This window comes from Agelaius phoeniceus, chromosome 3 (assembly GCF_051311805.1).
Source record: "Agelaius phoeniceus isolate bAgePho1 chromosome 3, bAgePho1.hap1, whole genome shotgun sequence".
Lineage (NCBI taxonomy): Eukaryota > Metazoa > Chordata > Aves > Passeriformes > Icteridae > Agelaius > Agelaius phoeniceus.
Genome location: NC_135267.1, coordinates 22,821,500 through 22,845,123, shown reverse-complemented (window position 1 = coordinate 22,845,123; position 23,624 = coordinate 22,821,500). Strand labels below are relative to the sequence as shown.

At 40.3% G+C, this 23,624-nt stretch overlaps 1 protein-coding gene across 2 annotated transcripts in view; it reads right to left on the bottom strand.

Moving 5' to 3' along the window:
• BCKDHB (branched chain keto acid dehydrogenase E1 subunit beta) overlaps positions 1-6,235 on the bottom strand; it is a 111,397-nt gene extending 105,162 nt beyond the window's left edge. Inside the window, exons 1-3 of one of the 2 annotated variants that reach the window (XM_077174862.1) lie at positions 6,051-6,235; positions 3,510-3,587; positions 882-950 (exon numbers count right to left, since the gene is read on the bottom strand). In XM_077174862.1, coding sequence (XP_077030977.1) covers positions 882-950; positions 3,510-3,587; positions 6,051-6,186 — 283 coding nt within the window. In that variant the 5' untranslated portion in view covers positions 6,187-6,235. The remainder of the gene's footprint in view (positions 1-881; positions 951-3,509; positions 3,588-6,050) is intronic. The other variant, XM_054629592.2, reaches the window with a different exon arrangement.
• Positions 6,236-23,624: the final 17,389 nt, after the last annotated feature.

Genomic DNA, 23,624 nt, shown 5'->3' with positions numbered 1-23,624 from the left:
AAATAATCTCTTTTCTTCATGCCAATATTATATGTCTGTCTTACATCAAAAAAACCATCAAATGACCCTCACAGCACCACCCTAACAATATAATGTTTGTCCCCTCTGTCTTTTAAACTGGAGATGTTCACTAAATCCAAGAAGGTTTCTTATGCAACCATCTGCTTCTTTTACTTCCTTCCCAAATAACATCTGTTGCCTGTGTTCCCAGCAACTGGTTGCTGTCTCAGAGGCCTGGTTTTCATATGGAGTCTAGTACACACAGTCAATATATCACACCAGTTACAGAACTATACCTCAGTCTCAGCAAGCAGCACTGAAGATCATGGCTAACAGGAGTTTATCACTAACAAGTAAACTAGAGAGCAAGAGAACATCTACATAGTAATTGAAGCACAGAAGCAAGGCAACAAAATATGTTTGTGCTTCTGAAACTTCTTAGAAATATAGTCTTCATCCTCTCTCTTTTTTGGTTTACTCAAAAAAAATGTGGATGTTTGCTCTCCAACATGGCTGTAACACATCTTAATTATTGTTAAATAGATTTAATCACTTGCTGCAAAAGGTCCAAGTCATCTCTGTACCTTGAAGAAAGTAAGCTGCTGAAACTAAATATGTTATAACCTCTTATTCTCTGTAATAGCCCAGAGGGGGAGCAGCAACTGCCAAATTAAAAGCTGTATCATGTTACTGTCTCCACAACCAGCTTCCAAGACCTGTAAAATGCTATACACTAATTAGCCTGCATACATGAAACATTGATTTTACGGTTTTTTAGCATTCCAGTAACAACACTTCTCACAGCAAAATGGGTAAAAAGAAAAAAGAGCAGTGATGTTAATATGAAACTGATGTCAGATTTATAAATTACATAAACTTACCATACTTGTCTCGCAAGCCAACTGTACATCTGAAGACTCCACCAAAGGCCACGTCTTCACCAAATACAACTGAAAATAATAACAGTAGGGGAGGCTAACATTACTCCAACACATCTTACTTTCAAAGGCTTTTATATGGGACACTAACAAAAGTAACTCCTAACACTTCATTTCACTTCAAGATTTATCTAGATCTAAGAATTTCTCATGCACAGCCTGACTATAACAAATGAAGGACCAAGGTTAATAAGGAATCAGAACACAGCTGTCTCTAAACAGAATTCATGAAAATTATTCTGTAAGGCTTTCATTAGCTATGTACTTTTTTGAAATATCCTATAGTAACACAATATCTGAAACTAAATGAGTAAAATTCCAAAAAGCAATTACACTCAGTCACAAATGAGTCATTGAAATTAAGCCTTCTGCTCCAACTGGTAACCATTTTCATTCTTCATCCACAGACTTCAATAAATATAATGTTTTGAAAACCATCAAATTGAAGTTTTTTTCAAAATATCAATCCAATATGAAATGTCAAGCCTTCTCCAAACATACTTGCCAGACCCCTGAAGAGTGACTTCAAAGGAACTCCTCTACAGAAAAGATGACTAATTAATAACTAGCACAGTTCTCAGTATTTAACAGTACTATTCTTGTAGTTAATAAAGTTTTATTACTAAAAGCATTTGCCTTTAAAACTTAGCTTCATATCAACTAATCTATTTGTGGGGTTTTTTTTCCTTGAATTTAGGGGATGGTTATGTCTAATTTTCTTAAAACAGTTTTGCTATCTGCTTCACAGAAACAACTATTGCCCATTTAAAATTCTTAAGCATGTAAAATGTGCAGCAATATCACCAATAGCTGTCTGCAGGAACCAGGGTCAGTTTTGATCATTCCACAATTCTTCAATATTCTCCATATTCTAAAGGACCCAAAATAATAAGTTAACCTTCTTGCCTTTCAAATACTATTCTTAATTAAATAAAATAAATTTCTGATTGGAATCACTAAAAGGGATTAGCATACTTGTGCTAATCACATCAGTGACACCACTTAAAGAAAAATAAATTCTATAAAGACATAAAACGAACACACTCATGGTGTGTATGATTGCACTATGTCCCTAAATCACTTCTCTAATTTTTAACAATAATTTGGGTGGGGTTTCATGTACTTAAAATCTTTGCAAGTCCTTTCTGTTACCATATGGCTCCTTACTTTTGAGCCAGCTGGCATCTACAAAAAATATTCCCATTTAATGCTGGTATCCACAAACTCAAATGGATTTACTCATTCAGTTCAGCCACTGAAATGTATTTTCTTGGAGACATTCTAATTCTCATCAACACAAGTATGAGGATTTCCACACTTAAACAGCAATTGCTCAATTCCCATACAACTAAAAACATATGAAGGACATGTTTTCCATTGTGAAAAGTCCTAATTAGTTCAGTAAGTGTGGTGATTCTGAGAACTCACATCTGGACTGGAGAACTCCAACATGGTCTTGCAAAGGGCTTTACAAAGACTAAGCCCTGCAAAGCTGAGGAGCAAGACTGGAACCTTAGAGCAACTGGTTCTCTAAAGGCTCAAGATTATATATGAGTCTAGGCTCCTGATGGACTTCACTCTACTTGCTTTTATACAGCTGATTCCACAGAAATGGTAATAAAATCTGTTCTTGGCCCTAATTTACCCTCAGTTGTCTAAATTTAATCTAATTGAGGAGCATATAGAACAGCTGAGATTGAGAGGGAATTTATACAAGCATAGTACTGCACACCACACGGGATTTGTCCCAACAGATTAGACAATTGGTCAGAATTTAGGCTGAGCAGTGATTCAAGCAGTGACAAAAAGGGCTACTAACAAACTAAAAAGAAAACTCAAAATTACACAGGATGATGCAGCCTTAGCAGCTGTCTTCATGGCATGAAGCATCTCTTTCAGATATCTGGCCATCATCATGCCTTTGTTGGGACAACAGAAGCAAAAGACCTCCTGTTATATATAAGAATTAAAAGTGGAGTAAATAGTTTTGTGCAATAGTTTACAATAAGGCTTTTAAATCCTGCTATAATGAAGTAGCATCTTCCAAGTCATGGGTTATCCAGACCACAAAAGCCTAGCAAATCTTACACTGCTTATGGACAACAATGAACAGAAAACAGTAAAGCTTTAAATCAATTTTGGAGGGCAGGGAAGAAAGCAGAATGTACAGAGCAAGGAATATGTGGGCTCTTAAAAAATACCGGTTTTAGGGAACAGAAAATTTAAGAAATGTGAAGTAATGTTTACATTTTTAAAACTCTGACTAGTGGGACTCAAGCTGCCCTCAAGGACAGTTCTCATCAGTAATACTTTAAACATGTAAATAATGTATCTTCTGTCCTCACTTTCAAGTGAAATACACAGAGCTAATACAGAAGATACAATTGCATTTTAGACCATATAATCCATTAGTAATCTGTTAATGCAACACATTTTTAAGATTTGAGATCAAAGTGTAGTAATAACTTATTAAAAAACTTCACAGGCCATGAGAAATACAATATTATACATAGATAGGCAAACCAAAACACAATTTATATAAAGCAAAATACACTAACAAGTATAAGGTACCTGCAGTTGGATCTTTGGCTAAAGCATTGTCCAAGGCACTTGTAATGGATTGGAAGAGATTCATCTTCTGAGTTTGCCCTGTGTGAAAGTGATCATTCCACAGTTTAATTTGGTTCAAAACACAAAGTACATTAGAAAACACTGGTGCAAACATGTCCGAAAACTTAACCATCAAAAACAAGATCCCTGTTAGGAATACCCAAGATTCATTTGTTGAATAAAATTAAATTATGGGATAGATGGGATTGAGCAGGGTATACTTGGCCTTCCCAAGGACTGTAATTCCACTTCCAATTCTTTTTTCAAAAACCTATGCTCTTGCCTGGAGCAGATGCAGCTTTGCAAAGCTCAAGCACTGGGAAGAATGCCTTCCTTTTCAAAGGAAGAAACCAAGGTATTATTGTTTTGAGGACTGGGATAACCCCCTTACTAAAATTCACTGAAGCTTACTTTATCATTCTTTAATCACATTTCTTTAAGCTCCAGCCTTTCCCATTTACAGACATCTATTATTATCAGAAATTTTCTAGACCACTGGCCTGCTCTCTGCACTGCAGTTAGTAAGTGTCTGAAGCTTCAAATCCATACTTCAAAGAAAGAAGCTTGGTGCTGAAGTAAAGCAAGCTGTTTAATTCAAACCAAGGCTACCAGAATGCCCTTCTTCATTCCAGCACTTTTGGGAAAAACAAGGAGACCTGAAAGCAAAGATGAAACCAAAGCAGTAGCCTAGTCCTCACTACTGTGACCAATTCAGACTCTCCAAGCAAATAAAATAATTCTTAAAAGAAACCAAGTAAGTAAGAAATTGCTTGGCTGACATTTCATAGATCTTTAATTGGCAAAACCTCTGAAGTCATAACTAGAAGCCACAGTCCAAGAGAATTCTACCTACCAACACACACAGTGTGTAAAATTAAAGAGAGAAATAAGATTATTAGATGAAGATCCCACACAAACTAACAGGAGTTAGAATTCAGAAAGGTGAACTACATTCTTTTCCCAGTAGTTATAGTACCTCTCAACAAACATTCAGCTTCCCTTTCTTCTAAATCTTTCATTAATGTTAGTATTTTTTGCTAGACTCATGTCACACCACACCTGAGTAGCTGCATAGTTGCATTCCTACACATTCCTGTGCTTGGTAACTTCACTTGTACTTTAGGTGGCCCTTTAAGGAGAGCAAAATGTGGAAAAGAAAATGTTATGGGAACTCTTGAAGTTATACAAAAGCCCAAACAAACAAAATTTACAAATTCAAGAGAAGAAAAGCTCAGGAATGGCAGCTGCTTCTCTCTTTCCCTAGTTGTCCACATTAGTACTTAGGTTACCTTTCCTACAAGAAACCATCCTTCCAGTATTTGATATAAATGGCTATTACTTAAGCTACTGTGAGAAACTCCTCACCATGACAGCTCTACCCTGCTTCTCTTGCTTATAACACAGGCCTTTGTATAAGGCCCACAGAGGAATGGGGGAACGAACTGTGCCTTTTAGATTTGAGCTGTGAAGTTGGAAAAGCAATAGCTCAACAATATCAGGATCAGCATTGCCATAATTTTATTTCACTTCCACTGCTTTTCACAGAATTTCAAAGCATATTTTGACTCACAGGGAATTAGACTTCTACTAATTAATGGCAATAACTGGCATGCCACTCCAGAGCTTCTTTGCATGATCTCAAGCAGGGACCTGCCATACACGAGCTTCACCACGTGGCACTTTGGTCGCCTGTACATCTTTGTCACTAATAGAAACTCTGTTTCTCTTGGTCATGATCAAGATGCAACACCAAGGTACCCAACCAAGTAACAAGTTATCTACAGGACAGTGAGGTTCACGTGACAGAAACAGCTGTTCTGCAGCTGGCAGGCTTCTTCCAGGAAAACTCAGCACTAGCCATTTCCAGGGATGCATCTCAGAAATAAAAGTCAAACGCCATGCGCTGCTCATTCCCAAGTTATCTGTGTTTACTCTCAACCATGTGACCACGAGGATGACCTCGAACCTTTTGGCAGACAGCAGTCTTTATTCACCATAGGTTTATTATCGCACTCATGACCTAAGCATGCAATACAAAAATCAGGATAGATGTCAACTCGCTAAGTTACTGCTAGAAGCTTTTGGTCTAGGGCAGGGGCCGAGGATGGCCTTGCAAGTTTGAGCACACGATGGGCCCATCTAGGGCAGCTCCGGCTCTGACAGCCCGAACCATTTCGCCACCCCACTGTCGAGGGGGCCTGCCGGCCCCGCCAGCGGCCTACGGGCCCTTCCCACCCACAGCCCAGGATTTCTGGGACAACCCGCGGCTGGAAGTGCCGAGGACACAGCGGGGTCACGCAGCCGTGCGGATGCCCCCGCCGCCCGGGGCCCGACTGGCAGCGCCCCACGGGGCCCTGGGCGGATTCCGCCTCCCTCCCTCCCGTCCCGGACGGGGTTGTTGGCGGCCTCCACCAAGAAGGCGGGGGGTGACAGGACGGACCCGGCGGCAGAGCGAGGTTGAGGCCGGCCTGCGGGGTGGACCCCGGCCAGCCGCGCTCTCACCGTACTCGCTGGGCGCCGGGTCCGGCTGGAAAGAGAAGTGCGCGGCTGTCCGGCGGGGCGCGCCCGGCAGCGGGGCCAGGCGGCCCCAGAGCCCGGCGGGGAGCGCCGCGCGCAGCGCCCGCCCCGCCGCCGCCATCGCCGCGATGCCGGGCCCTCCGCCGGCAGCGCGTTCTAAAGAGGCGGGGTCCCGGGCCGGCCTCCCATTGGCCAGCGCCGCCGGGACACGGACCAATCAGCGACGGCTCCGCGGTGGGTGGAGGTGCGGGAGGGAGGGAGGGTGGTTTGCTGCGGGCGCGCCGGGAGCGCGGCCTGGGGGGGGCCGAGGGCACGAGCACGAGCACGAGCACGAGCACGGGCACGGGCACGGGCACGCGCGCGGCGCGCGGCAGCGCGCTGCTCCCGTGTGCCCTCACAGTTACGGGGACAGGGACAGGGACAGCTCCAAGGCACGGCCACAGCCATGAGCACAGGCACAGCCATGGCCGCAGTCATAGGCTCCGCCCCGGGAGGCTTCGCCTCGGTGCTGTCACAGTCGCAGATGAAACCAAAGGCTTCACCTCTCCCCTTAAACTCTTCTCTTTTCTTCCGCTGCAGTTGTCGTGTCACCACCCCAGAATCGACGAATCGTACACTGGTTTGGGTTGGGAGGGACTTTCGGGATGATCTGGTTCCAACAAACCTGCCAGCGCCAGGGACGCCTTTCACTAGGCAAGGTTCCTCAGATCCCATCCAGCCTGGCCTTGAACACTCCCAGGGATGGGGCACCCATAGCTTCTCACTGTTCCAGTGCTTCACCATTCTTGCAGTAGAGAATTATTTACCTAATATCCATTCTAAACCTATACTCTTACAGTTTGAATCCATCACCCTTGTCCTGTCACTACATGTCCTTGTAAAACTCTCCATCTTTCTTCTAGGCTCCCTTCACAAATATCTGAAATCCTCAAATTCTACCCCAGCAGCTGTCCCAGAAGGTAAAAAAGAATTCATAGACCTGCAGATATTACCTGTTCCACTCTGTCTCTCAGAATTCCTCTCAACTGCCCATCCAACCTGGCTCTCAGTCTGTCTTATTTTAAATTTATTTTTTCCAAGGTCTTTTCTTCCAAACTCTCTTGCTCAGACCTTTGTTACATTATTTTATTGAAATTATGATCTTTCATATGCACACATTTTCTTTGTCAGGTTTTATAAAAACATTCCTTCTAATGTTCTCCTCATCAAAGTGTAACAACCTCTCTATTCCTCCCATCATCCAGGTGAATCTCCTTGGTCTCCTTGGTCTACTTTTGCAGCCTCCATTTCTTCCTCTGTACACCCATTCTTGCTGCCTTTCAGTTGTCTCCAGATCAATCTTTTTTGACTTTCCCTTTCATCAGTGCTTCACATCTTGTCCCTGTGCATGCCCCTGCATCAAGCCCTTTCATGCAGCCTCCAATGCATGTGACAAGCTTTGAGTTGTTCTTCCCTGTCTGTTTTGATGTTATCTGTAAGATCAACCATACTGGCTAGCATTTTTACTTTGCTCCAAGAACTCTAACTCAATACTGTGCCTCAAAAAAACCTGCTAGAAATTAGAATTATATATAAATGGCATCACCTCTTTCAAATTAGATGGCTCATATGTAACCCTGTGTGAACAGGGCCTGGTTTAAATACTGGAATGTTAGATTTCATGTCTAACATAAAATATGTATAATTGTTATGATTAGATTTCTTTTTCTATCTGAGTTCCAAGCCATTACTGAAAATTTCTGTAATGACCACAGTTCCAGTTCATTAAAGACTAGTGCTTCATTATGTATTTGAAAAAATGTAAATTGCATTATGTATATGAAAAAATAAAAATATTTTTTCATGTTGATTTAGAATTTCTTAATTGTTAAGATTTGTGCAAAATAAAAGGCTTAATTCTCCTGCTAACTGGGGAGAATCTTCCACTTGCTCTTTAAGATGCTCTTTATCCTTAGAGACTGCTGAAAAAGCACTCAAATTTTGAGTGATTGATCATGGGATCAAACAAATTTGAACATATCCCAATATATTCCAGCGAAACAAGGCACTATTTAAGTTTTTAAAGGGGGTGAGAATTTTAAAAAACAATAGAAAAGCCATCTTTGCAATGAACAAGGAGTATAAATGTCAAGTGTTGAGGTTGCTTCCAACTTCAGCTGAAGGCAACATTTGATGTTTGAAAAAGTTTAGGACCTGGAAAACATCATAATCATCAAGTGATATACAATCATGTAATATGTATTGCTAATAGTGGAAGATATTAAAAATATCCAAGTTTACTATTCAAATGTTTGTGTTTCAGTAAGCAATGTATCTAAGTTGGAGGAATTTAGCTATATTTCACATCATTGAGGCAAAATCTGCAAAACTTAAAAATGGAGAGCAATAGTGTAGAAAGGAATTACTTTACATGTGAGTCTGTCTTCTATTACTAATGTGTCAGTTACTCTGAATTGCTAAACTCATACTATAAACTGTCAGATATATCCTGCTTATGTACAGTTAGTAGATACCATGCTGTGACTCTTGTCTCCTATACCTGGTGATACATGGAACTTGAAAAGGAAAAGAATGGTCATGTGGCCCAGTATCTTACAGAGGAGGTTACAGCATTTATGATGGAAGGGTGGAAAGAAGAAACATCCTCACTAAGATGTTCACCTGCTAGTCAGGCCTAGGTAAAAGAGAAAAAAGTATCTGAAGACATACTAACACCTAAATTGTTGTTGCCTTTTGAGTACAAAAGATGGTTTGTCCACATGGCCTTGGATATTTGCACTGGTGATTAAAAAAAAAAGGGGGGGGCAATCAAAGAGGTTTATCCAAATGTACACTGGCTGAACAATATTTTAGTGGAGTTTAGTCCCAGCATTTATGTCTTTCCAGCTCTGAGAGGGTAATAATTATATCCATGTTGTTGCTGGTGTATGTTGTGATATTCCAGCAACTTCAATTACATTTTGAAGACATTTTTCTCTTTTGGAAGTTGTTCAGTCACTTAGGGCCACTTCTGTTAAATCTGTACAGCAGACATTAAGAGCTGAAATCAACTGCATTCCCCATCTGTGTGTATTAGTCATTTTGCACATCCTTAGTATTCTTGACAACCATTAAAAAACTCTGGCAGGGATTACTATTATTTGTGATTTAAGCAATTAATGAGGATATGATGATGATTGCAGACCTTACTGAACCAGACCAGATTATGCTCATATTTAAGCCAGCATCAGTGAGATGTAACTCCTTTGAAGTCCATGTTGTTGCCTCTGATTGACATGGATCTAACTGTGAGTAAACTGCAATATTGGATTTGGACATAAACATATGGCTCCAAGTCTACTATTCTTTTTCAAAATCTCTCAAATTTTTTACATAGCTTACAACTGAACCTTAAACTTGTCACATTTCCTAGTAGGTGTTACTTTAAATTACATTTTTGTAGATGATGAAGCATCATCTAAAGGAGACTTCTGTTGCATTCCATTGAGCATAGTTGTTTTCTTGTCACATCTGTCTGACATGTTATAGTGTTGCTGTAAGTTTGCCTCCCTGCTCTGTGGTTCATGGAAGGAATTTTGTTGCATGTTTCCACCCCAACAGCTGATTAGCTGTTTCACCCCCTCTTATAGGAGCTGCTAGTAAGCGCTCTTGTCACGCTACTCCTAGGTCTTGGTGTTACAGCTGTTTTCATGCTTTGTTTGCTGTCTTCTGTCTTCCTTCTACCCTAATTATTGTCTGCTTTTTCCTTCTTTTTCTGTGCTGATACTTTGGAGCTGTTTTCTCCTATCGCTCCTCCCTCAGACAAATGGGAGTCTTTGTTGATTAGGGATCGTCATTTCTTTCTTGGATATGTGAAAAAGAGAAACTGTACCATTTGGCCTGACTGGTTTTAATGTCAGTCCTGTACAGATTAAATGTGGGAACAGAAAGGGTTGTCTTACCCCTAAGAATGAGTAAAACAAACTGAACAAGACCAGAGCAATAATGGTTTTGATCAACAGGATTTAGAATAAAATGGTTTCATCTTAGGTAGCATAAATGCCAGAAACCCTTTTGCAGTTTAGCAGAGAAATTATTATTTTACACTTCGATAAAAAGCAGGTCAGAGCAATCTATCTGGAACCAGACAAGTTGTTGTCTGGCAGAGAGCAGGGGTGGGAAAAAGGAAAAGAAGCTTTAATGGCATAGTTTTGCACTCATTTTCATCTAAGGTCAGAAATCATCCAGTTACTTCTGCCATATGACCCACCTCTGTGGTAAGACAGTGCTTCCCACTCAGTCTGGAATAGTAACTGTGGTTTTCATCACCAATTGCTTTTTACATTTTTAAATACTGCACTCCTAAGTTGAAGACAGTCCTATTTTAAATTACATGAGTAATTCATAACATTAAGTGAATCAAGGCTAGAAACTGTGGTGTCTATCCATAGAGACGTTATTCAGCTTTCTTTATACGACATTTCAGGGTTTTATAATTACAGGATGAGAATCCCACTCTGTTTAATTCAATCAGTTTTAATTGCCTTGAAACCACAGAGCATATTTAACTCTATTTCCTACTAACTTAATCTAGAAATACCTGTACAGGGAAATGATTTCTTATACTTGACAGTTCACAATTCTAATGCCAAAAAAAGTCATAATTAAATCAAATTTGTGCAAGGAATGGGGATCACATTTTTATCCTGGGGATAGTTAAATGTAGGAACAATTTGCCTGAGAACATGTTGGATTCTCATTACTTCCACTCTTCAAATCATAACTAGATTTCTTTGTAGAAGATGTACTGTAGCTCAAACAAAATTACTATCTTGATAGCAAAACTACTAGGTGAAGTCATACTAAAATAATCTTATTAATACCTTGCAGTTCTAAAATACCTGTTCTTCAGTAATAAAGTGAGAATTGCTATTTGACTGGTCAAGAAAGTATGCCAAAAATCTCAATCCGATTCAGAAACGTGGAGTGATGGATTTTTCAGGTATATTGAATGTATTTGTGTGTATGTATATATATATATACATGTAGCTGACATTATAACAGTGTTCAAAAAACAAATATACAGAGATGGTTTTAAGTAATGGTCATGTGATTTAAAGAAGTCACATTTGGATCCCATGAGTTCCCAAAAGGTTTCCACAGTGTTCTGTCTGCTGCTGGCTGGTGCTGCCTTAGAGATAACCATGTACCAAGCAACACATTCAAGTTTAAATAAGTGTTTGAGGCCATGTTCACCTTGCCACAGGTTGGCTTTCAGCTGCTGATCAGAGTGGGAGCTGTGAGCTGTCATCAGTTACAAAAGTAATAAATCTCTCCCCAGAATGTTAATAGCAATTTCTGAAATTAAACATACCGAATGTGTACTCTACCAGCCAGTGAACAAGTCCTACTGCAGCCATGTAATTGTAAAATATGCCAAACTTCTCCATGTGGAAACATCAATTTCTGTGCATCACCTGGCTATTTTTTCAACTAGCACCACTAGCCAGAAAAGCAGCATTTCATAAGTCAGTGCAGTATCCAGACCCATGTTTCATTGCTGTCAAGCATGAGAGGATTGAAGAGAACTGTATTCAGAGTATGAATAATCAAAGCTACCCAAAATTAGACCATACTTTGGGGATACCTGTGCTACTAATTTTATAAAAGCCAAACCCCATACTCAGCTGTCAGTTTGCCTAAATTTATTCCAAACTGCGGGGGATTTTTTCCTTCTACATATGTCTTCCTTTTAGTTTGACCATCAGTGCAGTTACAGAATGTTCTAGGTGTTTTTCCTAGACTAGGTTTCAGGTATTGGTTCACATTCAGATTCTAATGCTGCTTTCAGTGTGGCACTGCTTTCTGCACCACTGGAGTCACCCACTTGCAGCTGTCTTTAAATAAAGTAGCTGGTTGTGGTATTTATTATTACTTCTCTTTTCCTTTACCCAATCAATTTTCATCATCCCAGCAAAAAATGTCTAGATGCATCTTTTCATTTTAATATAGAGTGTATCTTTCTGTATTCTCTTTTGACTAAAGATTTTCATCACCACAGAGTACCTGAAAATTCTGTGGGTCACCATCAAGAGAAGGAGTGCTTAACACTCATGCAATTTGTATGGGTCTGGGAAATCTAGGATGGGTTCAGCATTTCTATGTCCCATTCAAAAAGGACAATTAGGTTGTGGCAATGTTGTACATTAATCTTTATAGAAAGATTTATAGAAAAGATTTATAGAAAAGATTTGATTAATCTTTATAGAAAAGATTTGATTTGTATAGAAAAGATAGTTTCAAATGCATATATGACAAGCTTCTGCCTAAGTTTAATTTAGATGAACAGGATATCTTTAAACAGGTTTTCAGTGACACCCTTAGGCAGCACAGGGATTTAATGTAAAACACAGCTTCACTAAAACACAGGATTTAGACTAATTTAGGCAGCCTGGATCTCACTGAAAGCCAGAAATAATAATTCACATTTTTATCCCTAACTTTCATCTTTTTCTATATTTAAATAAATATATCAACATCTATTAGAAATAGCATAAATTGAGAATTGTCTTACTGGTTTGTAATTTTTAATGTATACCATTAGGTGGCAGGAAACAGTAAAGATTTACTTGATGAAATCCATATGTTGAAATACAGATCTATCAGATTGTTCTCTCCACCCTTTTTGAATCAGATTTCCTACTGTGAACTGTCAAGAGCTTTGTTTAGCTAATTATTAAATGACTTACCAACAGGGCTCACTGCTTTCATCAAAACAGCTTCAGATTTCATTTTTGTGCAATCCTTTTGTGAAATAGGGGGGAAAAAAACAAACAGAAAAAAAAACAACAAGGCAAACTCATTCCACTGGGAGTTCCTTAAAAATTAAACATCAGCACTGTTGTGTATCTACTTCTAATCTCTGCTTCTGGTCAGGCTAAATCTTCTGCTGGAAGAAACCCCTGGGCCAGTCAAATTCAGTAAGCATTGGTGGAAGGCAAGAAAGTTTATTTTTTGAGAGCCTTGGTTGTAAGGGCTATGCTTGTGTCTGGGTCTGGCTATAAATAGGGACCTTTTACATAGCATAGGGACAAAAGGATTGAACTGAGAAGGCTTAGACACCCAGGCTGACAGACAGATGGCTGCAAGTAAAAAGACAGGGAATTTATACTACTAGCAACTTTTATGTCTCTAGCTGGCTGCTGATTTTAGAGTTGCAATGGATGTCACTGGTGAGAGAGTAGGTGGCAGGAATCACAGGGCAAGACTTGTCTGCTTGATAACTCAGTCAATGATTGATGTATGGGAAGTTAATTGCACTACTAGTGACTCTGTAGGAGATAAGGAAATCTATGCTCAGCATTTCCCAGAGATGTGGAATTAAATCCCTTGCAAGAGTATCCCCTAAAAGATTTATTCTTGTCCCCTCAAACTCATCAAGTGCTGTTGGTAGGAACTGTGCCACAGATATTGTCACACATGCTTAACTGGAAAGACCCAAAGCATATTTTTCCATATGTTTATATAATAATTTAGTGCCAAATAAATAACAATTTCAGAAAATACTATACAGCTGCAGTTTGCCATTCCCATTTGATAAGCTAACACCTGAAAGGAAGAGAAGCACAAGAGAGATATTTTGTTGATTTGTTATTGATTAGTCTGATATGAAGAGAAATTCAGCTGAATGCAGTTTTAACATGGCAATGACAGTCAAGAGACGGAAATCCATTATTCAGAGAAAAATGTGTGGTAGCAGCTCAGAGAACTCTTAACAGTGTGTCTCTTTTGTGTCAGGCAATTGCCTCTGGAAGCAAGGAGTCCTTTTTTCCTCCTGTTCAGCCCCAGCATTGCCTGAGAACACTGATAGTAACTACACAAGCTATAACCTCACTATTTGTGAAGTCCACATGTCTTCTTGAGTTAGAATTCAATATTTTTAATCTCAGTCTCTGAGTTTTAGTAGTTGTATTGGATCCACACCATTCAGACATAGGCAATCTTGTGGGAAACTCCCTATCTCAAACAGGAATCTTCAATAGTTAAAAATGCCAAACCCAATAATAATAATAATGGTACCACAAGATGACTTAAGCAACAGGATTGCAGAAAATCAGATTCCTTCCAAATATAAATACTCAATGCCTGTGCACATCACGGTCCCATGGCCACCACAGCTGTCAGCATAAAAGGTGGGTCATCTTCAACATCAATTTCTTTCCCTCACAAATAATAGTTACAGATTTCAGAAAGCTGCCAAGCGGGATTGAATCTAATTCAACATGCTATCAGCATGTTGAATCATGCTATCAATGCTGACAGCAATATTGGTAATCCCAATGGACTAGCAGTCAATCTATCTATCACCCTACCCTGTTTCTACCTTCTAACTGTGTAGATCACAAACCTGCCAGGAAAGATGCAGCATAGCCCTGGAGAGCATGGGAGAGGAGCTGCAGTGTGTTAGGAGATTGAGCTTGAACCCTGTGTGAAATCAAACAAGCAATATTTTTTCTGGTGCACTGTGAGTTGTTCAAGAACCAAAAATTTTTGTCTTTGAGAGACAAAAGTGCCTCTAGTCACTAAGTTACTAAGCAAGTGTGTTTCTCAGAGGGAATTGTGTTCAGTGGGGCTGCTCAAGCTCTCCAAAGGACAGGCTGCTGGGAACAGGTGGGTGCCAGGCAGTGCAATATGCAATGTAAGCTCTGTGCACATTGCAATTTGCCCCTGCAGTCTGCAGCACACTGAGAGCTCTGGGGTGGATTGGGCATGAACTGATCTGTGTATGCACATCCTGATGCTGCTGCTGGGCTTTCACTAGCACAGAGCCTAACAGGACATGGGTTAATCCTGAGCTTGGTCTGGTAGTTTGCTTATCTTTGTGGGAAAGGGAGGAACAATCATAACCATCAAGCTGATCTCTTACTGTGCTTTATGTTTTTAAAACCACAGATAAGTAGTATGAAGTATTTGCATCTCCACAAAGGAAAGGTCTTTCCAGTCTGCATAATTCAAATGTGGGTTACCATATGCCTGAAGCTAGGAAACATATTTTTTATATATTTATATGTTATCAGCCTGTTCTCCTTATGTTGTTCTTTACAGTTTTATCAGAAATGTTTAGAGTTGCTTACTCAACTGAGCCAAAATACTGAATATTTCTTTTTGTACCTTTGGTCCTCTCATTGTTGTACAATCAGATGTGAAAGCATGCTCAAGAAGAGGATAAATATGTTCTGAGATATTGTCACATTTTGAGAATGTAAGGACCTAAACAAGCAGTCTCCCTGGACTCTACTTAGAATTTACAGTTGTTTGCAAGAGGGGGCATAACCACCTTTTTGATTTCTTCTTATCTGTGTCCAAGAGGACAAAGTTCAGCCCCCTTTGCGGGACTTTGCATCTTCCATCTACTTTCTGAGGTGGATATAATAAAAAACAGAACTTGAAAAATCATCTGCCTCAACCTCCTTACCCTCGCTTCAAAAAAATCCCAAACTATTGGTGTTCTGTATCATCTCTTTTTTATAGAAAGCACCAAAGAGTTTGGTTTTGTTTTTCTTAAACTGCCCATATAATAAACTGTAGATTTGTACTTTCCTATGCTTTCTTTTGAAGACACCTCAGTAAACTAAAACATATTTCAAAATGCAAGACCATTGGTCATAGCTAACTCAGAGTAACGAATGAAAACAGTTTCCTTTGAAAGAGGGATCTCAGGCAGCACAGTAGAAGCAAGTTAGCTAGAGAAGTCAAAATATTCTGGAGGTCAGCAGAACAAAGTGTATTTCCTAGGCATATGATGGCTGTGTGAACACTTAAGCTATCTAGGCATATGATGGCTGTGTGAACAATTAAGCTATCTAACATTCTCTGTATTCCTGATAGGCTTCCCACATCCCCCAGAAATGAGATTAGTGGAAAGAAAGAAGTATGCTTTCCTAGGACACTTTCCTTAGCATGCCGAAAAGGTGATAGCAAGAAGTAGGATGGGATAGAAAACAGGAGTGGTTTTGCTCAGGTCTGAAGATACTGGAATGATTTACATTGCAGTAGAAGAATGCCTAGGGTTGTTTTCCTTCAAATGTGCCAGGAGGTGGTACAGGACCTACTGGTAGTTTCATATGTATTGTCAAAGCTACTGCCTATGACTGCACACATTCAGCTTCTTGTGAAAGACTGTTACAGGCAAGACCAAAGGAAAAATTACTCTTGCAAGGAATTTTCTACCTACCCAAAACAAACAACAGCAAGGGTGGCTTGTGTAGCAATTTGTAGGAGGAGATCTGAGAATTTTCATCCTTTCTTTAAGGCTGGGATCTAGGAAAGTTACCTCAAGGGTAAGAGAGGAAGAAGGATGCAGTTGCAAAATTAAAACGAAAAAGACTAACTGATAGAGAAGAAAAAATTGAGAAATTAAATTGTAATAATGGAAAGGGATATGAAAAATCAGGCAGATGATGGAATGGCAAAAGAGAAAATTAGGGAAGACAGTTGCAACAGAGAAGAGGGAAATATAGTTGAGATAGCTAAGAGGTGGAGTCTTAGATGGAGCAATGAAGCCTTATGTGATACTGACATAGAACAGGAAACAAAAATTACCTCCACCTGAAGGAGAGCAGATGGAAGCAAATCCTAGATTCACCTCAGTATCAAAGAGTTTCATCAGGGAGGTCAAGTTAGTATAATGTTAGCTTGCCAGTCAAAAACAAGAGAGCAAGACCAGCAGTTGCAAACTATCAGTGTAGGGATGACAGATGGAGCTGCCAGAGGCAGATGGATAGGGGACATCACTGTTGTCTACAAACATCTTGGATATCCAACACCTTGAGTGAGAAAAGCAATTTGAATTCATACTGGTAGTAGAAAGAAGGTAGACTCTGTCTCATTATGTACTGTCCTATTAGGAACAGAGTATGCAAACATATCCTAGATTATCTTCAGGTGGAGCTTGATAAGTTTGGGGATGCAATCATACACACAGTTGATATCAATATCCACGATGAGTGAGACCAGATTGGATGTTGTAGGTGGACCTTCCTAGTCCCTGCCTTAATCTTATTTTCCTAATAATGATGCTGTTGACTCATATGTATTGACCAGGACAGGTGCAGACAGACACACATTTGCCTCACTCACTTTCCAAGCCAACTGGATGCCACCCACTTCTGGAATCTGTGTAGCTGGAGTGGCCCAGGGCTGTACCCAAGTTGTTAAATCTGTGCAAATACATGACTTCCAGATCTGAACCGGCTTGCTTTCGCCTAACTTGGAGTGTGGGCGAGGGAGTCCACACCTATCCATACACCCTCAGAAGGCTGTGCAGAGCTCACATGTTCAGTGCCTCAGAGGGGTATGAAAACTTCATAGATTAGGGATGCAGGGACCGTACAGGGTGATGTAGCAGGACTGAGGGGACTCAAGATCCCAGAAGTGCCAGTCCAGGGTGCCACAGCAGCATGGTCAGGAGCCACGTGTAACATCCCTGTGGTTGCTTTTATATGACAATGTGGTGTTTTGTGACAGATTAGTCTGATACACCACCACTGTGTACCATGTCACCAGGAATGGCAACTTGCTCTTACATCTTTGGTGGCCCTCCCAGTTGTGTTGAGTTCCTAGACAATGCTGCACAGTGGAGATGGTGCTCTGTTCCTCCTGGTTAGAATATCCCTTCCTTGTCTGTCATCATACTTTGTGTCTCGCTCCCAGGAGTTGCATTGCTCCTCAACAGACATGCAACCCCCTGCTCATGCTGCAGTGGCCACAGCCATCTACTGCATCAAGTTATGTTCCAAGGCACCAACTGATATTTGAATATTTGGAAGCAAACACTTGTCTGTTACAGGTGTATGGCAGATTACTTTCCATTGCTAATAAGATCCTGGTAAGGAAAGAATTTTGGACCCTTCACTGTGTGGTCACCTGCACAAACAAGACCTTTATTTTTCCCACTAGATTTCCATTTTTCCCTCCTAGTAAAAATCTATGGTTATAAGTGTGCGTGGGTTGCACTGTTTCCGCTGTAACTGGAATGGGACCATTCCCACGCTACTTGAAGTTTTGCATTCTTGGCTCATGAGATTACTTGCAGAAAGCTGTGGCTATGTCTTCCTTTGATGAAGATGCTCTTATCTTAGGTGAGATGTGGAGTGCTTCATCTTGCAACATTTCTGCTACCCCCCCAGGCAGAGAAAGAGAGAGAGAACACAGGAAGAATGACAACTTGTACTTTCAAAATCACAATCTCATAAGGACAACAGTTGATAACAAGCCCAAGCAAAACCAAACTACTGACTCACCCTCCTCTCTCCTAGCCTACTGGGAAAGATTGAGGATTTATGCACAAATAGTAACACTGGCTTCAATGAGACCCTTTTTTGTCATTACAGGAATTGATGCTTTTTTAGACTATGCGTTTATTGTAGAAACTTGACTCCATTTTTTTCCCTTGAGCCAGGCTGCTTTTATCAGCAGTCCTGTGATAGAAAAGGAGCATGTATTTCCTTGTGTGCCTCTATTAATATGAAGTGAAGAACTGCACATTTCACATACCCATGCCCTGTCTGCAAATAAAATTATGTCTGAGATTATGACTTGCAAGTGCTTTCTAGCGAAAGTGAAATTTTGCATTTTGAATTAAATGCCTTTGTTTCTACAAAAGAGGTAAGAAAGGCATTCCACAGGAAAAACAAAAAACCCAGCCAAACAAAAAGAACTCCATAGAAGTATTAGTATAGATAGGAGAGAGATTTGTAAATGTGATGTCCTATGTGTGCCTTTTTAGTCATTTATGGGCAAGTGAATAAAATCACAGAATTATGTTTGTTTCCAAGCCTATATCACATTTTTGTTATTAGAAATACATGTTTAGCTGAAAGCATAAGTCTACTGTGTAATAGTCAGGACTGCAAAACCAAGCATGCTTCTGACATTAATTAGAAGACATTAAAGTTCATACTGCAGGTGCAAAACGGATCCAAAGCGTTTCTGTATATGCCATAGAGGTAGGATTAATCTCATTTTTACTGTGTGAAAGTTAGGCAGTGAATCTCAAATCGACAGGTGGGCTCCTTAGCTGTACCAATAGGCAAAAGCAAAGCACTTCAGGGTGTGATTCATCCAAAATTAAGGCAGGTGTCTGAGAGAAGGGAGGCATATCTCCCTCAGAGCATGTCCCTTTCTGTGCTCTAGAGAGAGTGCAAGTGACTCTCTTGCAAGATGGATCCCACCATTGGAAATGTCATTGTTACTTTTGCTACTAGATCACTGCCTTACTTGGTGCTTACTAAAGCTTGATCTTCAATATCTTCTCTATTTATCCTTTCCCTGTAGTGTGTAGGCTTCTCCATCACTTTACAGCATGCTGCTCAATTTAGCATAGAACACTGAATTTATTCATTTTCAATGGGATTCCCTCATGTTCTCAAGTACAGTATTTGTTAGCTCTTTACAAACACCAATTAAAATCTTCAAAGATGAGTCAAAAAATGAAGGCATTATTATTACCCCTTCTTTTTACAAAGGAGGAATGAAAACACCTAGATTAGAGTCGATGAAAGCCTCCTGCATTTCAGGTGTGCACGGACTGATTTTTCATGGCTTACAGCACTATACATCATTCTAGAAGCATGAGACACAGCCTGTTGTGACCTGGATTGCTACTTGTGAGAGCCTTCTGATTTCTGCAATCTGCCCTTTCCCAGGTCTTGTGTTTGCCACTGTGAAAAACTAGAACCTTTTACTCCAGTTAACACTGTTAGTAGCAGCTTTTTTCTGGGACAATACCACTCTGGAATAACGCCACTTCGATTTATGTGGCTCGCCCACACTCTGTAATGTGTCATACAACCAATTTCACTGTAAGAGCATTGTTTCTGGCACTGCAGATCCATTTTAGTTCAGGTTCTGCAATGATGGTGCTGCAACAAAAGCAGCTGAGCCTTAGCCGACAGCAGCCTCCTCCATTGCCCAGTCATAACACATTCCCACAGCACACACAGGCTATTCTTTGCCCCAAGTAAGGCAGGGAGTCCTGAGGGGAAACCACAGGAGTTTGCAATTAGGTCATGAAAAGAATTTATGATCATATTCAGAAGGAGGCTGGAGTAAGGTTTCACAAGCAATTTGAATTTATTTTTCATTCTTGATTTTGCAAATGTAGATTTCTTCTAACAATTTAAAAATATTACCATATACTATTTTGAACAAGTCAGCAAGGGGAGAGGAGATGTGTCCCTGAGTGAAAGCTCTGTCTGGGTCATCAGCAGCAGTAGGTGCTGTGTCTGGCACGCTTCCAGCAGCTCAGCTCACACTCTAGGTGATGGCAATACTGTCGTCTCCTGGGCGCTAGAGGGGGATGGCTACACACGTCACATTGGTGGATTTCACAGCTGGAGAAACAGTGCTTCTGTTTGCAATCCCAGAAGCTAAATAAAGTGGTGACAAACCTTTCTTCATTGCTTCTCTCTCTTTGTCTCTCCCTCTTTCTCTCTCTTTTTCTTTTTTTTTCCTGGAGTATGGATTTTCTGTTGTCATCCTCCTGCCTTCTGTTCATTTCAGTCTCTGCTTCTTCATTCCAATGCATTATTTCCATTGACTTCTAAAGGCTCTCTGGTGCTGTGCATTTCCACTTTCCAGGGAGAGCTCCTGTTTTTGCTCCTGACCTCTGCTCACAATCCCTCACCTCTCCTGTTCCTGCCAGTTTCTTGTACCTGCACAGCCTCCAACTTCATGTGACGCTTAAACACAGTAAATACAGTTTCTTACTCTGTCCTCAGCAAGACAAGTGGTATCTCAGCCCCTTTGAACAGGATACCAAGATAAGATCTGTTGATCTTCTGAAGAATCTTGTATTCAAGCACAGTGAAGTGAGATCCATGAGTATCAGATCTTGTGGGAGTTCCATTTGAAGGCTAGTATTTGCCTTCATCTTGAAAATCCAAGATGTTGACCACAGTCTTCCCTGTGGAGCACTAGGCACTCTTTTCAGACAGGTTTACATAGACTCACACCAGGCTAAAAGAATCATCAGCAAATACAGGTGAGCCAAGCCATGGGACTTGTTGGCATCGTGCCCTCCAATTCAAGGAGAGCTGTTTTGAAGCTGTTGTATATGTAGATAAAGACCTTGAACAGATTTTTTATAATAAAGCTGTGAGCAGAGACTATCTGGTGTACTCTCATTAGCCTGAAATTCAGGCTACAGAACCATGAACCATGTCCTGGGTTCAGGTTGTTGGTGAGTCATTAAGCAGGCCTTTTACTTATGAAGGTAAGCTGGATTCTGCATAGAAATGAGCTCTATTAATAAACTGCTTCTGTCCCTCTCTTCCCCTTTTTTTTTTTTGACCTTTTGTTTGTTTGTTTGGCCTTTTTGCTCCTTTCTCTAAGCCCCCATGACTATTTTTTATTATGCATATTTTCTGTATATTTTACCTTTCTAAAATTCCTCAGTCTTCCCACTGAGCTGAGGGTATTCCTTCCCCTCTCTACACAGCAGTGGGAGCTCTGAGATAAGAGCATAGCCCTTTTCCATTGCAGAAGCTGCTGCGTGTGTAAGGCCAGCTGAGCCCTGCTCCTTCCAGCCCCACCTGTGCTGCCCTCTCTGGGTGCAAGTGGAGCATCTGTAGTAGAGGTAGAACCTTATAGGACTTGGGAGGGGTTTGAGCTCATATATCTGCTACCAAGTGATGTTGTAGATACCAAATGTACAAATGTCAGTTTTGGATGTATTGTGCTTGCTTAAATCTTGAGAAGAACAGACAAAAAGCAAATTTCTGGAACCAATGTTTTCATTCAGCATTACAAACAGCTCACCATGGAATATCCTCTCACCCTGCACTGCAGCAGATCTGTGGCAGTACTATTGAACCATTTTAATGAAAGAAAAGCTACAAAAAACTTCAAATCTGAGGACTTACCATGGAAAATTATCAGTCCAAAAATCTGCAGTTCTGAAAGGTTTAGTTAGCTTAGGGACATAGGAAGGTGAGTTGTGTTTACTGCACAGATTGTTACTTCTGTGATCACTACTGCCTAGGGGCTTAATTGGTTTGTCTTGGTTGGAGTTTGCTTCTTCCCCTTGATTTTTGCAATTTATTCCTTGATTAACAAAGTGGGAGAAAAATGTGTGTACTTTTGTCAAAATGGATAGGTACTAAACTCTTATTATTATTTAAACTTCTTTTTTCCTTAGTTGTTTGACTTCTGGAAGTCCTTTCAACATCCATCTCTGTTGATGTGCATTTTTACATATATATATTATATATATATATATTTACAAGTTCTCTTTCCTTTGACTTTAGCTTGAGATTTTAGGGAATTCTAAGCTGTCATACTCTTTGTTGTGTTGTCTGTCCATGTGTCTGTCAGTGCCCATTTGGTGAGTATGAGTCCTCTTGCCAAGCAAAACTAGGCTGGATCTGCTACTGAAAAACCTCAGAAATTAATTCCCTTAAATTTCATGGAAACCATTGCGAAAGGAGTGGAGCAGGAAATGGATCCAAATAACTTCCCCTGTTGCAGCTGAAGTATAAGCTCAATGTTTTTTTCATCCTGACAGATGGGCAGTCAGCACACACATTGTTTGGCACCCACCCCAACACGTGCTGCCTCTTCTCCAACCAGACAGGTAGGGGACAGAGAGATTTTTGGGCATGCCATAGTGCATTTGGAGGTGGAAACATGGAACTCTTGCAGTGAGAGATGCAGGAACGGATTGTACACATCTGTAGGAAACCATATTTTACCATTTCTGCTGTCCAAGGAATATCTGACATCTATTTGGAAGGAAGTGAGGGTAATTATAGAAGGGTGCAGGCAGGGCTAAAGGGAAAAGGTCTTAAATGTGTAGGAAACTGGGCTACATTAGTTCTGCTGCTTATGGCACGACACTAACTTTCAGTCTTTGTTAATCCCATTCTGGAAACAGTCCTGAACAACGGCTTTTGTCCAGTCAATAAATTTTTGATTCATGTTGTTTAGTTCCTCAGTTAGGGAAGGACTTTGTAAATAATGGGAGAGGGATTTAATGCCCACAGTTTGCTGCAAGACTTAGAAAAGAACCTAAAAGAAAGCAGTTAGTAAGGGGAAGCTCCATCCAGCAATTACAGCCAAGGACTAGAGTTCTCAGTGCAACAGAAAAGGGACTGGGGTCAGGGACTGACAAAGAAAAGGAAGGATTTATACTGATTTTACCATTGACCAGCCTTTTATGCATCTATCTTCAACTGAATAAAATTTACCATTGCCCCTGTTCCTTAAAGCCAAAAGCATAAACAGCTGGAAAAAAGCTCACTAGAAATAATACAGTTGAACCTAGCACAACTGGAAAGTATGCTGGTACTCCTAGACAATCTTTAAATACTTAGACTAAGGGGTTTTTAAAGCACACAGCATCATGAAATGCTTAATTTTCTCTGCTTTTAATTATAAAATGTTACAAAATTACTTCATCGTTGAAGCATATATAGCTTACAAATATTCATCAATGATTTGCTTGAAATGTGTTTATTTAGCTCATAATATTCTCTCATCTCTTCAAAATGAAATATTTTATTGCTCAGATGTCACTTGTTT